At 48.6% G+C, this 16,539-nt stretch overlaps 2 protein-coding genes across 3 annotated transcripts in view; both read left to right on the top strand.

The window, feature by feature from the left end:
* Positions 1-337: 337 nt before the first annotated feature.
* ift46 (intraflagellar transport 46 homolog (Chlamydomonas)) lies at positions 338-8,562 on the top strand. 2 transcript variants are annotated; one of them, XR_003929827.1, is made up of 6 exons: positions 338-840; positions 2,222-2,532; positions 2,636-2,729; positions 2,956-3,087; positions 7,157-7,594; positions 7,669-8,562. XR_003929827.1 is itself a non-coding variant. In XM_030076401.1 (5 exons), the coding sequence occupies exons 1-5, from the start codon at positions 730-732 to the stop codon at positions 7,508-7,510; spliced, it is 1,002 nt and encodes a 333-aa protein (XP_029932261.1). In that variant the 5' UTR covers positions 338-729; the 3' UTR covers positions 7,511-8,562. The 2 variants fall into 2 exon arrangements, 1 of the variants encoding a protein (XP_029932261.1); XM_030076401.1 differs by having other exon boundaries at positions 7,157-8,562.
* A 733-nt stretch (positions 8,563-9,295) lies between these two features.
* Positions 9,296-16,539, top strand: part of LOC115376954 (RPA-related protein RADX) — an 11,893-nt gene continuing 4,649 nt past the window's right edge. The window contains 12 exon segments of the mRNA XM_074933740.1: positions 9,296-9,576; positions 11,038-11,170; positions 11,804-11,972; positions 13,804-13,928; positions 14,038-14,190; positions 14,322-14,488; positions 14,637-14,677; positions 14,679-14,788; positions 15,717-15,773; positions 15,776-15,994; positions 16,122-16,247; positions 16,416-16,520. Coding sequence (XP_074789841.1) covers positions 9,514-9,576; positions 11,038-11,170; positions 11,804-11,972; positions 13,804-13,928; positions 14,038-14,190; positions 14,322-14,488; positions 14,637-14,677; positions 14,679-14,788; positions 15,717-15,773; positions 15,776-15,994; positions 16,122-16,247; positions 16,416-16,520 — 1,468 coding nt within the window. The 5' untranslated portion in view covers positions 9,296-9,513.

Raw genomic sequence — 16,539 nt, 5'->3', positions numbered from 1 at the left:
CGCGCCGCCCAGCGCACGAGAGGGGAAGAGCAACCAAATGGGAAATGAAGTGGAAACACTCACACGTTGAAACTTACTGTGCAATTAATTATTTTATTTCATTTATTATGTTTTTCTTTTATTATTTTATTTTATTTATTTAAATTATTAATTTTTTCTTCTATGTATTAGCTTTTGCTGTCTGTCACATCACTTTGTAAACTCTTTTTTTTAAGAAATAAAGATTATTAGTATTATTATTATCATCATCATTATCATTATTATCATTCTTCTTCTTGTTCCATTTATTATTATTATTATTATTATTCGGCACCAACAAACTCTCGTGAGATCGGACGAGATCCTGCCGGGGTTCCGTTGCTAAGAGACGCCACATCGCCGCTAGCAGCTAGCCGAGCCTCTCCGTGTCCGTGTTTGTGTTTGTGTTGGTGGAGAAGCGGAGAGAGTTCATGCGGAGCTCCGGTCCACGAAAAGACACTTTAAACCTCACCGAGAGCTTTATTTGTCTTTTTACGAGCGGATAGAGTTAATACATGTGGTGACGTCACGGTGCGGAGCGACTGAGATCATCCGCAGGAGTTCGGTGTTAGCGGCTAATGCTAGGAGGCTAACGCTAGCTTAGCTGTTAGCTGTTAGCTCAGCGGGGGCACAGCACTCGGTCGCCGGGGGAACGGCTCTCTGTAGCGGGCTCATGTGTGCCGAGTCGCCCAGGTAGGCCGTCAGGCTCTCATGGAGCGGCCTGACACCAGACTGCTGACGGACCAGCCGTACGACGAGAGCCTGGAGCTCCACGACTCAGAGGAGGTGGTCACCCCGACCCCCACACACACACAGCTACAGGTGAACCACACACACACACACACACACACACACAGCTACAGGTGAACCACACACACACACACAGGTTACTGTAGCTCACTAAAGCTAAACTAAAGGTCGGTGTGAGATAAATCAGGTGAGGTAGCCGTCCCTAAACCCTCCTGTGGAGCCCATAGCTTAACATCGCTTTTTCCTTCATAGATTGTGGGTTTTCTTTTATATCAGACACAAAAGAGGTTGTTCCTACCTTTGTTATATTTTGTGTCTGATATAAAAGAAAACCCACGATCTATGTAAAGCATAGACACCATGAACCTTGTTGGACTTTTTCCCTTCATATTTCTTGACTCCTCCTAGTTTGATGGGGACAAGTGGCTGAACATGAAATCAGCCTGATGTGTTTTCAGTGTCCTGGTTTAGTCCAGTCATTTTATGAAAAAACCTAGGACAAATTGCAAGAGAAGCAAACTCGACTGATGTTGTATCCTCAGTTTGTCCTGAGTGAGGGGAAAAAAGTCCCAAGAAATCCCATTGGTGGAAAGTTTTGAAAATCACCTATTTATGACCATATAATACCAAAAACACTGTTTTTAACACACAGGGGAAAGGGGTTCAAAATTTTACTGTCAGATATCACTATAAAAATTCACAAGTTGATTACACACACAAAGACAAGAAAAAAAGTCAATTACAAGTTCTTTGAATTATTCTGTTTACACATGCATATCACACATTATCTGATTTGATATGCACTAATAAGGAATATAAGGAATAAATGCCAGAACACATATTTAAACAGTGAATTAAAAGGTTTAATTCACTGTTATATAGTAACCTTTTAATTCACTGTTTAAATGTCTCTTCTATCATTTAGTCCTCATATTCCTTATTAGTGCATATCAAATCAGATAATGTGTGATATGCATGTGTAAACAGAATAATTCAAAGAACTTGTAATTGACTTTTTTTCTTGTCTTTGTGTGTGTAATCAACTTGTGAATTTTTATAGTGATATCTGACAGTAAAATGTTGAACCCCTTTCCCCTGTGTGTTAAAAACAGTGTTTTTTGGTAATATGTGGTCATAAATAGGTGATTTTCAAAACTTTCCACCAATGGGATTTCTTGGGACTTTTTTTCCCCTCACTCAGGACAAACTGAGGATACAAAATCAGTTGAGTTTGCTTCTCTTGCAATTTGTCCTAGGTTGACCCCAATTTTGGCCTAAAATTACTGGACTAGTTGGGGTTCGGGGTTTTTCCTGCAGGCCACGTGAAAAATCCATCACATTACACATCTCAGTCCACTGCTCAGCCACAACTCACCGTCACCCCTCTGTATGTCTGTAGTTACTGTGGTTTCCCAGCAGGCTTTGCAGCTAACAGCTTGTCCTCTCCTTCCAGTCCAAATCGAGGCAGAGGAGCAGGAAGGGGCGGGGCCAGATGGCGGCCAATAGCAGCAGCGATGAGTTCGAGGAGGAGAAGGCGGTGAGCCACAGGGCCAAGGAGCCAATCAGCGGGCAGCCTGGGCTGAACGCTAACGAGGAGGAGGAGGAGGAGGAGGACGACGATGAGGAGGAAGAGGACTCGGACGAAGAGGAGTCGGACGACGACGAGGAGGCCGGGGCGGCCCCGAAGGGAGCGTACGACCCCGCCGACTACGAGAACCTGCCCGTCACCACGGAGATCAAGGAGCTCTTCCAGTACATCACACGGTGAGGACACACAGCACAACATCCCATAATATCCCACAGTGCACCATGTCAGCATCCCATAATACACCAGACGATAAGGCCTGTGTGTGTTGGCTGTGTGCAGGTACACCCCCCAGCCTGTGGAGCTGGAGCACAAACTGAAGCCCTTCATCCCAGACTTCATCCCTGCTGTGGGAGACATCGACGCCTTCCTCAAGGTCCTCTCACCTGTCTCACCTCTCTCACCTGTCTCACCTGTCTCACCTGTCTCACCTGCCTCACCTGTCTGTCTCTTTGGGATTCGGTCCAGTACAGAGCATCTTGTCTCTGTCACTTTAATGTAGTTTGTACACGGTCCCTGATGAAATAAACCTAAACTAATGTATGGTCTACTAACATAGAATGAAATAAACAGAACCCCTGAAACGTGCCTGTGGCGTTCAGGTTCCCCGGCCGGATGGGAAAACAGACGACCTGGGCCTGGTGGTGCTGGATGAGCCCTGCGTGAAGCAGTCGGACCCCACCGTGCTGTCGCTGTGGCTGTCAGAGGAGAGCAAGCAGCACAACGCCACCGAGGTCAGCGCACACACACACACACACACACTCTGCACCTAACACACACACCTTTAAAGGAACACTCCAACAACATTTTGGGGCGAAATACCCCTTTTTCCTTTTCCATCTCCCCCAGACTGAGAGCAGATTTTGGACACCATTTTCACTATAGACTGATGATGATGATGATGATGATGATGATGCTGCACTCAGTTGCTCCCTGTAGGACAATTCTCAGTCATAACGAGTGTAATAAATTAAATTAAAGATTAAATCCTGTTCAGAATAATAATTTTACAGACTGTCTACTGTCTGAAATGACTGACAGGCTGACTGTCTCACTGCAGCTCAGTGTAGAGGAGCTGCTCTGTGTTCTGACTGTTGTTTGACTGTTTCCTGACTGTTTCCTGACTGTTTCCTGACTGTGTCTTGGCTGTTGACTGTTTCCCGACTGTTTCCTAACTGTTTCCCAGCTGTTTCCTGATTGTTTCAGGGCTTAAAGTACTCCGGCATGGTGCCGGATTTCCGGCTTGACGGGCATTGTTTTTTTTTTTTTTTTTTTGTTTTTTTTGTTTTGTTTTTGTGGCAACAATTTGGCTTAAGTTAGCATTTAACGAATGATCTTCTGATTTTCAGCGAAGCACATGGATAGATCCACCAATAGTATAGTGTTATCAAACTCAGTTGGCCAATAACAGCTGAGTGGGGAGGGTCTAAGAACAGCATGCCTTGTGCGTTTGGTGCGGCAGGTGGATGCGGCAGTCTACCGTCCGGTAGAGTAGATCTGGTGGAGCCAAACAGCGTTGAAGTAGAGTAGGACAGAGAGATGGAAGCAAAATACATTCAGTGTTTCCCCTATCATTCTATTGGCGAGGCGCAGTGCCCGCCCCCCGACACGCTAAATTAATTTTCAAAGTAAAAAATAAATAAAATCACAACAGAAATAATTTAACGTCACGTTTCTGTACCCGCACTCATCCATATGCAGACAGAGAGAGGAGATCAGATGAGGATCACACCTGGACCCACGTAAGTGAAAGAAAGAATTAGTGTTGCGTCGCTCCAGCCTCCTGAAAACAGGCGAAAATATCGGCGTTTTTTTTTTTTTTTAACGCACGGTGCGACAGCTTGAGTCGATTACCAGTGGCGAAGATGAGTGCGTTTGCACTCCTCCGGTCCCGGTCCAAGTCGAATGGACACCCACACGGGCGTTTAAAGCACTACTGCCGCTGTTACTCACGACCAGAGCCTATTCTATTAATATAGATTGAAATAATAAAGATGGGTCAATGAGTACAAATCTGAAGAATATTGAGCAACGTACAAGGATGCAAACAGCGCTAAGGGTCAACTTAACTAGGGCCCTATAATTTCCGCGAACACGGAATCGCGGAATTAGCCGAATAAAACGGAATCTATTTTTAACGCGGAATTTGATATAATTTGAATGAAATGCTGTTTTGTGTGGGATATGAACATATATCTGGAGAAAATTACATGGAGAGAATCTGGGTGGCACAACCCCTCCAGTCGTTTCACCTGCACCTGCACCACCAAGAAAAAACATCACAACACCTGCACGCACCGTAACGAGTCCAAAAGGCAGAGAAACTTTCCAGCTACAGCAGCGCACTGACATAGATTGTGTATCAAAGTGAAGAGTCGCCTCTCTATTTGCCACTCCTCTCACTAACTTCAGTAGCACACTGACAGCTTAGCTTGTCTATTCAAAGAAGAGGTATCACTTCGGCTTATTTTTCAAACCATGTTATCACAGGCATACTCCTGCTCATTCACTGAATTGTTAGGTCTGTTTGATAAGTAATTTACATGTTTAAAACAAATAATAATTTAACATATTGTTAAATTATTGGAGCCTACTGGTAAACCTCTTCTCCTTCAAGATAGTTATCATATCTCCTTATTGCTACAAAAGATCCGTTTTTTTGGGGGGGAGGGGGGGGTACACAATAATCGGCAAAACTGAGGTACCTGTGGGTCAGTGCCCCCCCCCCCGTTTTCAGGTTTCAGGCTCAGGAAAATTTTTCACTTTAAGCCCTGTTGTTTCCTGACTGTGTCTTGGCTGTTTCTTGACTGTTTCCCGACCGTTTCCCGACTCTTTCCCAACTCTTTCCTGACTGTTGCCCGACTGTTTCCCGACTATTTCTCGACTGTCTCCTGGCTGTTTCCCGACTGTTTCCCGTCTGTTTCATGACTTGTTTCCTGATTGTTTTCTGGCAGTTTTTCCTGGCTGTTTCCCGACTGTTTCCCGACCGTTTCCCGACCGTTTCCCGGTTGTTTCCTGACTGTTTTCCGGCTGTTTCCGACTGTTTCCCGACTGTTTCCTGACTGCTTCCCAGTTGTTTCCCGACTGTTTCCCAACTGTTTCCCGACTGTTTCCCAGTTGTTTCCTGACTGTTTCCCAGTTGTTTCCCGACCGTTTCCCAGTTGTTTCCTGACTGTTTCCCGACTGTTTCCCGACTGTTTCCTGACTGTTTCCCGACTGTTTCCCAAATTTTTACCGACTGTTTCCCAGTTGTTTCCCGACTGTTTCCCGGTTGTTTCCCAACTGTTTCCCAGTTGTTTCCCGACTGTTTCCCAACTGTTTCCCGACTGTTTCCCAGTTGTTTCCCGACCGTTTCCTGACTGTTTCCCGACTGTTTCCCGGTTGTTTCCCGACCGTTTGCCGGTTGTTTCCCGACTGTTTCCCAGTTGTTTCCCAGTTGTTTCCCGACCGTTTCCTGACTGTTTCCCGACTGTTTCCCGGTTGTTTCCCGACCGTTTGCCGGTTGTTTCCCGACTGTTTCCCAACTGTTTCCCAGTTGTTTCCCGACCGTTTCCTGACTGTTTCCCGACTGTTTCCCAGCTGATTCCCGGCTGTTTCCCGACTGTTTCCCGACTGTTTCCCAGCTGATTCCCGGCTGTTTCCCGGTTGTTTCCCGACTGTTTCCCGACTGTTTCCCGGCTGTTTCCCGACTGTTTCCCGACTGTTTCCCAGCTGATTCCCGGCTGTTTCCCGGCTGTTTCCCGACTGTTTCCCGACTGTTTCCCAGCTGTTTCCCGACTGTTTCCCGACTGTTTCCCGACTGTTTCCCGACTGTTTCCCGGTTTCACTAACTGCTGTGTGTGTGTGTGTGTGTGTGTGTGTGTCTGCTCTGTGTGTGTGTCTGCTCTGTGTGTGTCTGCTCTGTGTGTATGCTCTGTGTGTGTGTGTGTGTGTGTGTCTGCTCTGTGTGTGTCTGCTCTGTGTGTATGCTCTGTGTGTGTGTGTGTGTGTGTGTGTGCTCTGTGTGTGTGTGTGTCTGCTCTGTGTGTGTGTGTGTGTGTGTGTGTGTGTGTGTCTGCTCTGTGTGTGTGTGTGTGTGTGTGCTCTGTGTGTGTGTGTGTCTGCTCTGTGTGTGTGTGTGTCTGCTCTGTGTGTGTGTCTGCTCTGTGTGTCTGCTCTGTGTGTGTGTGTGTGTGTGTGTGTGTCTGCTCTGTGTGTGTGTGTGTGTGTGTGTGTGTGTGTGTGTGTCTGCTCTGTGTGTGTGTGTGTGTCTGCTCTGTGTGTGTGTGTGTGTGTGTGTGTGTGTGTGTCTGCTCTGTGTGTGTGTGTGTGTGTGTGTGTGTGCTCTGTGCGTGTGTGTGTGTGTGTGTGTGTGTCTGCTCTGTGTGTGTGTGTATGTGTGTGTCTGCTCTGTGTGTGTGTCTGCTCTGTGTGTGTGCTCTGTGTGTGTGTGTGTGTGTGTGTGTGTCTGCTCTGTGTGTGTGCTCTGTGTGTGTGTCTGCTCTGTGTGTGTGCTCTGTGTGTGTGTGCTCTGTGTGTGTGTGTGTGTGCGTGTGTCTGCTCTCTGTGTGTGTGTGTGTGTCTGCTCTGTGTGTGTGTGTGTGTGCGTGTGTCTGCTCTCTGTGTGTGTGTGTGTGTGCTCTGTGTGTGTGTGTCTGCTCTGTGTGTCTGCTCTGTGTGTGTCTGCTCTGTGTGTGTGTGTGTGTGTGTGTGTGTGTGTGTGCTCTGTGTGTGTGTGTGTGTGTGTGTGTGTGTGCTCTGTGTGTGTGTGTGTGTGTGTGTGTCTGCTCTGTGTGTGTGTGCTGTGTGTGTGTGTGCGTGCAGCTGAAGAAGGTGACGAGCGTGGCGAGCCCCCACAGGAACCCCCGTGCGGTGGAGGGCTGGGTGGAGAGCATCAGCGCCCTGCACCGCAGCAAGCCTGCAGCCAGCGTGCTGTACGGCCGGCCCATGCCCGACATCGACAGCCTGATGCAGGAGTGGCCCTGCGAGCTGGAGGAGCTGCTGGGCGCCGCCCGGCCGCCGCCCGCCGCCCTCGCCTGCTCGCTGGCCCAGTACGCCGAGCTGCTCTGCGCCCTGCTGGACATCCCCGTGTACTGCAGCCGCATCCACTCCCTGCACCTGCTCTTCAGCCTCTACCTGGAGTTCTGCGGCTCCGCCCACTTCAAACGCAGAGCCTAGAGCCCCGACACGCACACAGAGCTGATCCATATAGACAGGTTCACCTCACACACACACACACACAGAACTGATCCATATAGACAGGTTCACTATAAACACACAGAACTGATCCATATAGACAGGTTCACTATAAACACAGAGCTGATCCATATAGACAGGTTCACCTCACACACACACACACACACAGAGCTGATCCATATAGACAGGTTCACCTCACACACACACACACACACACACAGAGCTGATCCATATAGACAGGTTCACCTCACACACACACACAGAACTGATCCATATAGACAGGTTCACCATAAACAGAACTGATCCACATAGACAGGTTCACTATAAACACACAGAACTGATCCATATAGACAGGTTTACCTCACACACACAGAACTGATCTATATAGACAGGTTCACCATAAACAGAACTGATCCATATAGACAGGTTCACTATAAACACACAGAACTGATCCATATAGACAGGTTTACCTCACACACACAGAACTGATCTATATAGACAGGTTCACCTCACACACACAGAACTGATCCATATAGACAGGTTCACTATAAACAGAACTGATCCATATAGACAGGTTCACCTCACACACACACACACACACACACACACACAGAACTGATCCATATAGACAGGTTCACTATAAACACAGAACTGATCCATATAGACAGGTTCACTATAAACACACAGAACTGATCCATATAGACAGGTTCACCTCACACACACACACACAGAACTGATCCATATAGACAGGTTCACTATAAACAGAACTGATCCATATAGACAGGTTCACCTCACACACACACACACACACACAGAACTGATCCATATAGACAGGTTCACTATAAACACACAGAACTGATCCATATAGACAGGTTCACCTCACACACACAGAGAACTGATCCATATAGACAGGTTCACCTCACACACACACACAGAACTGATCCATATAGACAGGTTCACTATAAACACACAGAACTGATCCATATAGACAGGTTCGCCTCACACACACACAGAGAACTGATCCATATAGACAGGTTCACCTCACACACACACACACACACACAGAACTGATCCATATAGACAGGTTCACTATAAACACACAGAACTGATCCATATAGACAGGTTCACCTCACACACACACACACAGAACTGATCCATATAGACAGGTTCACTATAAACACACAGAACTGATCCATATAGACAGGTTCACCTCACACACACACACAGAACTGATCCATATAGACAGGTTCACTATAAACACACAGAACTGATCCACATAGACAGGTTCACCTCACACACACAGAACTGATCCATATAGACAGGTTCACTATAAACACAGAGCCTAGGCTTGCAGCAGATAGACAGGTGCCCTCTGTCTCTCTCTCACACACACACACACACACACACACACAGGGGCTCTGGTGTGGCGTAGACGCTGCGTGAGCGTGTTTAGTTGTTTTCCGTCATTAGCTTGTATCGTTAAAGGAGTAATCCGCTCAAACGGCGCCTTGTATTCTGTGCTCCTGGTTCCTCATGGTTTCTCCTTCTGACTCTGTGTTGATGTGAAACGGATCAATACCGACTCTGATTTATTGATTCTGATTCTTTTTTGTATTTGTGATGCCTTGCAGCTGTTTTCATGACACAATAAAGGTTTGATTTGGTTCTGCTGGGTTCTCTCTGCTGGGTTCTGGGTGGCGGGAGACTCGTCAGACATGACGTCATGTTTCCTGGTTGTCACAGTAACGACGTAAAGCTGGCAGGTCAACCTGAGCGACGCCAGAATGAAAACAGATCAAAATAAATCCAACATGATCAAACCGAGACGTCACTAAAAACACGAGCGGCTCACGTGACTTCATGAAGCAGCGTGACGTTGTGATGACGTAACATCTGTAATAACGGTGACAGTGGCTCAGAGAGAGAGAGAGAGAGAGCGCATCTCCTTGTCCCACAATGCACCGCGCTGTTTTTGTCCGTCCGCCATGGCGGCTCCGGGCTGCGTTTTGCACAGAACGCTGACCCGGTCCCGGCCCGGTCCGACCCAGGTCAGCACGCACACACACACACACACACACACAGCTCTATCCTTCATCCTCCTCCTCCTCATCACCATCATCATATCATTGTGGCTGATGTGAGCTCGCGGTAGTGAAAGTGTCCATGCGCGCGTTTCCAGACGTGAGCCTCCCCTCGTGCGTCCCACCAGACTCCGGTCACAAACTCAGCAGGTGTGCCTCCGCCCCCCTGCACGGCAAACACACACACACCTGGCGGACTGCACGGCGGATCCCGAGTTAAAGGAGTCGGCGGGTTGAGTCGGCGGACATTAAATCCACCAGCAGCTCATATTTCAACAGATTTCCTCCTCCCAGAGCGGCTTCCCCTGTCTCTCCGCAGCCTCTTTACTGAAACACATCAGAGGAGGTTTGGGTGGATCAGGCGCCGTCCGGTGGGCTCTGTGTGAGCCGAATCACCCAGCGGGGCAGAGTCATGCAGAGACCAGCATCACAGCACCGTGAGCCGTGTGCGCGTCCTCAGCTGGCCGCGTACACACCTTCAGCCGTCAGGTTTGAATGGAGGCTGGTGTGGCGTCGCACGGCAACAACGCGCAGTGACCAGCAGTACCGACTGTTTGTATGTAAACATGTTTTCAGTGCGGAACAACAGATGGAGATTTCTGCCTCGTGTTAGGTCGTTTTGTTCACAGCTTTGCTTTTTAAGATGTTATTGTTGTTGTTGTCTTGTTGTTTTATCCATTTTTTCACTTCCCAGTTTCTTGTTTGTTTGCTCTGCATGCTCTTGTCAACAAATAAATATCTTTAAAATGCTGCTACTACTGTTAATACTGCTGCTGAGGATGAGGAGGATGATGATGATGGTGATGATGATGATGATGATGATGCTGCACCTCAGTTGCTCCCTGTAGGACAATTCTCAGTCATAACGAGCGTAATAAATTAAATTAAAGATTAAATCCTGTTCATAATAATAATTTTACAGACTGTCTACTGTCTGAAATGACTGACAGGCTGACTGTCTCACTGCAGCTCAGTGTAGAGGAGCTGCTCTGTGTTCTGACTGTTGTTTGACTGTTTCCCGGCTGTTTCCCGACTGTTTCCTGACTGTTTCCCGACTGTTTCCTGACTGTTTCCTGACTGTTTTCCGACTGTTTCCTGACTGTTTCCCGACTGTTTCCTGGTAGTTTCCCGACTTTTTCCCGGCTGTTTCCCGACTGTTTCCTGACTGTTTCCCGACTTTTTCCCGGCTGTTTCCCGACTGTTTCCTGACTGTTTCCTGACTGTTTCCCGACTTTTTCCCGGCTGTTTCCCGACTGTTTCCTGACTGTTTCCTGACTGTTTCCGGACTGTTTCCCGTTTTTTTCCCAACTTTTTCCTGGCTGTTTCCTGACTGTTTCCTGATTGTTTCCCTGTTGTTTCCTGACTATGTGTGATGGTGTGTGTGTGCTCTGTGTGTGTGTGTGTGTGTGTGCTCTGTGTGTGTTGCAGGCGGCTTCCTCATCACCATCATCATCGTCGTGTTCTCCTGCCGTCTGCAGGGAGGTTCTCTGGGTTCTCCACCTGCAGCGCTACACCAGAGACCAGGGAGCCTCCGTCTACTTCCCACAGGCCGTCCTGCACGGTCAGAGCCTGCAGAACCACACAGAACCACACACAGCAGAACCACACAGAACCACACACAACAGAACCACACAGAACCATGAGAACTGAACCACACAGAACAGAACCACACAGAACCACACACAGCAGAACCACACACAGAAGAACCACACAGAACCACACACAGCAAAACCACACAGAACCATGAGAACTGAACCACACAGAACCACACACAGCAGAACCACACAGAACCACACAGAACCATAAGAACTGAAACATACAGAACCATAAAAACTGAACAGAACCACACAAAATAGAACCACACAGAACCATAAAAACCGAACATAAATTCAGAACCAAACTAAACTGAGCAGAGCAGAACCCTAATGAACTGAACCACTCAGAACCACACAGAACAGAACCACTCAGAACCACACAGAACAGAACCATACAGAACCATAAGAACTGAACCAAACTGAACTGAACAGAACAGAACCCTGAGCAGCAGACAGAACAGGGGGTGGAACCCAGTGCAAACAGAAACATGAGCCAGGTAGACAGAGTCTTGTCCAGTCAGGGGTTCTGCTGGTTCCACCGGGCCGGGTTCTCCTCTCTCTCTGCTCTCTGATGGTTTCCATGGCGACTGTGTTTCCAGGCGAGGACCTGTACGACGTCACGGTGACGGACGGTGACTGCCGCCTGCGTGTGACTCTGGACCCCGGCCTGAACCGGCTGGCCGAGCGGAACCTGCTGAGGCCCGGAGCCGCCCTGCGCCACGCCACCTTCACCACCACCATGACGGCCCCGGGAGGAGAGAGAGACAGGTGAGAGGGAGACAGGTGAGAGGGAGACAGGTGAGAGGGAGACAGGTGAGAGAGAGACAGGTGAGAGGGAGAAGGTGGGAGAGAGACAGGTGAGAGACAGGTGAGAGAGAGACAGGTGAGAGGGAGACAGGTGAGAGAGAGACAGGTGGGAGAGAGACAGGTGAGAGAGAGACAGGTGAGAGAGACAGGTGGGAGAGAGACAGGTGAGAGAGAGACAGGTGAGAGAGACAGGTGGGAGAGAGACAGGTGAGAGAGAGACAGGTGAGAGAGACAGGTGGGAGAGAGACAGGTGAGAGAGAGACAGGTGAGAGAGACAGGTGGGAGAGAGACAGGTGAGAGAGAGAGACAGGTGAGAGGGAGACAGGTGAGAGAGAGACAGGTGAGAGAGACAGGTGGGAGAGAGACAGGTGAGAGAGAGACAGGTGGGAGAGAGACAGGTGGGAGAGAGACAGGTGAGAGGGAGACAGGTGAGAGAGAGACACGTGAGAGGGAGACAGGTGAGAGAGAGACAGGTGAGAGAGAGAGACAGGTGAGAGAGACAGGTGGGAGAGAGACATGTGGGAGAGAGACAGGTGAGAGGGAGACAGGTGAGAGAGAGACACGTGAGAGGGAGACAGGTGAGAGAGAGAGACAGGTGAGAGGGAGACAGGTGAGAGGGAGAGAGACAGGTGAGAGGGAGACAGGTGAGAGAGAGAGACAGGTGAGAGGGAGACAGCTGGGAAAGAGAGACACGTGGCAGAGAGACAGGTGAGAGACAGACAGTTGAGAGGGAGACAGGTGGCAGAGAGACAGGTGAGAGGGAGACAGGTGGGAAAAAGACAGGTGAGAGGGAGACAGGTGGGAAAGAGACAGGTGAGAGGGAGACAGGTGGGAAAGAGACAGGTGAGAGAGACAGGTGAGAGGGAGACAGGTGGGAGAGAGACAGGTGAGAGGGAGACAGGTGGGAGAAAGACATGTGAGAGGGAGACAGGTGAGTGAGACAGGTGGCAGAGAGACAGGTGAGAGAGAGACAGGTGAGAGGGAGAAGGTGAGAGACAGACAGGTGAGAGAGAGACAGGTGGGAGAAAGACAGGTGGGAGAGAGACAGGGAAAAGGAGACAGGTGAGAGGGAGACAAGTGAGAGGGAGACAGGTGAGAGGGAGACAGGTGAGAGAGAGACAGGTGAGAGGGAGACAAGTGAGAGGGAGACAGGTGAGAGAGAGAGACAGGTGTGAGAGAGAGACAGGTGAGAGGGAGACAGGTGAGAGAGAGAGACAGGTGTGAGAGAGAGACAGGTGGCAGAGAGACAGGTGAGAGAGAGACAGGTGAGAGGGGGACAGGTGAGAGAGAGAGACAGGTGGCAGAGAGACAGGTGAGATGGAGACAGTCTGTTCTTTATCAGCGAGCCCTGGGATGATCAGTCGATTGATCGATAAGTTGTCATTTGAATTTTTTTTCTTTTTTTTTTTAATTTTCAGATTAATTTAATTTAATTTAATTTAATTCTTTTTATTTTATTTTATTTCATTTTATTTTATTTTATTTTATGGTAATGTTTTTGCCATTTTTTGGGTAACTTTCTTCTAATTTCATTTTAAATAAATATATCAAATAAATAGGTTCCACAACTTTTTTCACTTACATTTTGGAAATTTTCTGATTTTTATTTATTTGTGTTTTATTCATTTATTTATTTATTTATTTATGTAACTTTTTTCCTCCTGATTGTAGGGTTCAGTGTGTGTGTGTGTGTGTGTGTGTGTGTGTGTGTGTGTCTCAGTGTGTACATGTGATGCTAACAGCTTTCTGTGTGTGTGTGTGTGTGTGTGTGTGTGTGTGTGTGTGTGTGCAGCAGCTTCAGGCTGCTCAGCGTGGAGGTCGATGGCGAGGAGGACGAGGAGGAGGAGGGCGATGAAGATGACGCAGCCGCAGGGGGGCGGGACTCTCTGCCGTGGTACGGCTCCTTGCAGCCAGCAGGTACCGCCACATGACATCACGGTGACATCATGGTGACATCATCACACGGTCAAAACAGAACAGCAGCAACATCTTCATTAAAACTTCGTGGTTTGTGATTGGCTGATAGGACCGCCGGTTCCTCTGAGAGCCAATAGGAGCACGTTCCTGCCTCTGTGGAACAACACGGACTACAGCGGGGAGGCGTGGAGAGAAGCTCCGCCCCCCGACGACGGCGAGGAAGAGGAGTGGGAGGAGGAAGAGCAGGAGGAGGATGAGGACGGTAGGGGCGGGGCTTTTTGATTTGATGATCATTATTTACATTTGAATATTCATGTTTTAGATTTAAATGTTGATACAAATACACTTTTTAAATAAACTGTGTGTGTGTGTGTGTGTGTGTGTGTGTCACAGCTTTGTGCCCTGGTGTGAGTGTGTGTGAGTTGCGTGAAGCCTTCCTGTCTGGTCGCCGTGGCGGCATTGGGGGTGTAGTCATGCATCAGCTGATCGTACGCATCATCAACAAGTCACACCTGATGTATTATGGGAAAACAGACCGAAACTGTGAATGTCCGTATAAGGTCAGTGCACACACACACACACACACACACACACACACACACACACACACACACAGTACGTACAAACAGTTTATTCCATTAGGCTTAGTTCAACTCTGCACTTCTCTTCTCTCCTCTCTCTCTCTCTCTCTCTCTCTCTCTCTCTCAGGCAGTGTTGGAGGTGTGTGACGGGACAGGAAGTGTGTGTGTGCTGGAACAGTGTGTGTGTCAGCTGGTATCGCTGTGTGAAGCCGGGTCAGATCCTCCGGCTGAGCCGCTACCGAGTGAAGCAACGCTACCAGGTGGAGCCGGCCGACATAGGTACACACACACACACACACACACACACACAGAAAGATACATTCACACTGCTGTTCATGCTGCTGAAAAACACCATAGCAACCACTTGGAAAGACCCTAGCAACCACCCTATAGCAATCATCTGTTACATTACATCAGCTACCTGTTACACCATAACAACCACTTAATGCACCCTAGCAACCATCAATTACATACAACCGCCTAGAACACAATAGCAACCAACTAGTACACCACAGCAACCGCCTAGAACGCCATAGCAACCAACTAGTACACCACAGCACACCGCCTAGAACACCATAGCAACTACCTAGAAGCACCATAGCAACCACCTTGAAACACCAAAGCAACCACTTAATACACCCTAGCAACCACCTAGTACACAATAGCAACCACCTATTGCACCATAGTTGCCACATAGAAACAGCATAGCAACCATATAGTATACCCTAGAACCCACTTCATACACCATAGTAACCACCTACAAGTCCCATGAAACCTCCTTGAAGCACCATAGCAACCACCTAGAGGCACCCTAGCGAAAACACCTAGTGCACCACAGCAACCAGCTATTATGCCACAGCAACAATATACAAACAACATCGCAACCACGTAGTACACCATTGCAACCACCTAGAGGCACCCTAGCAACTACTTACTACACCATAGAAACCTCAGAGAAGCACCCTAGCAACTACTTACTACACCATAACAACCTCAGAGGAGCACCCTAGCAACTACTTTGCCCATCATAGAAACCACGTAGAAGCACCATAGCAACCATCTATTATGCTGTAGCAGTCAAATAGAAACAACAAAGCAACCAAATAATACACATAGAACCCACCTCACATACCACAGCAACTGCCTTGAATCACCATAGCAACCACCTAGAAGCACCCTAGCGACCCCTCTCCCCCTCTCTCCATAGAGATCAGTGTTAACAGCCGGAATCCTGCTGCTCGGATCTCCATCCTCCCAGAATCCTCTGTTCTGCTGACTACCTGCCTCCGACGCCGACCTACAACTTCTACAGCGGGTACAACACACACACACACACACACACACACACACACACACTGCCCTCTTCTCCTTCACACGTTTCCTGTTTCCCACAGGTGGACCTCCTGGATCATCCCCATGGCAACCTGTGTGATGTCATCGGCCTGGGACGTTCTCGGGCGGCGGCGGAGCGAGTCAGGAGCAAAGGTGACGGTCACCATGGTAACAAGGATCAAGGATCAGGCCCAAACACACCTGACTTACATGACCGTGTGTGTGTGTGTGTGTGTGTGTGTGTGTGTGTGTGTGTGTGTGTGTGTGTTTTCTGTGGCAGGCGGGCAGGGGGCGGAGCTCTTGGAGTATCGGTGGCTGCGATTGGAGGACGGGACCAGCGAGCAGCCAATCATGGTTAAGCTGTTCTCCACATCTCAACCTGAGACGCACCGCAGGCTCCACCCCCGTGAGACACACACACACACCCCACACACACACACACACACACACACACACACACACCACACACACACACAGTCTGTTACACATTGTAATCATCAGTTTCTAATGCTGTTGGACTGTGATACATCAGTGTGTGTGTGTGTGTGTGTGTGTGTGTGTGTGTGTGTGTCAGTGTCAGTGGTTGTTTGCACCAGACTGAAGCTGATCAGATCTGCCGAGCGGACGGACAGGTGCTACTACCTGACCAACAGCACATACACACAGGTGTACTGCACAGGTGACACACACACACACAC

Source organism: Myripristis murdjan, chromosome 18 (genome assembly GCF_902150065.1).
Source record: "Myripristis murdjan chromosome 18, fMyrMur1.1, whole genome shotgun sequence".
In the NCBI taxonomy this organism is placed as follows: domain Eukaryota; kingdom Metazoa; phylum Chordata; class Actinopteri; order Holocentriformes; family Holocentridae; genus Myripristis; species Myripristis murdjan.
Note: the sequence above shows the minus strand (reverse complement) of the source record. Positions and strands in the feature narration are given on the sequence as shown.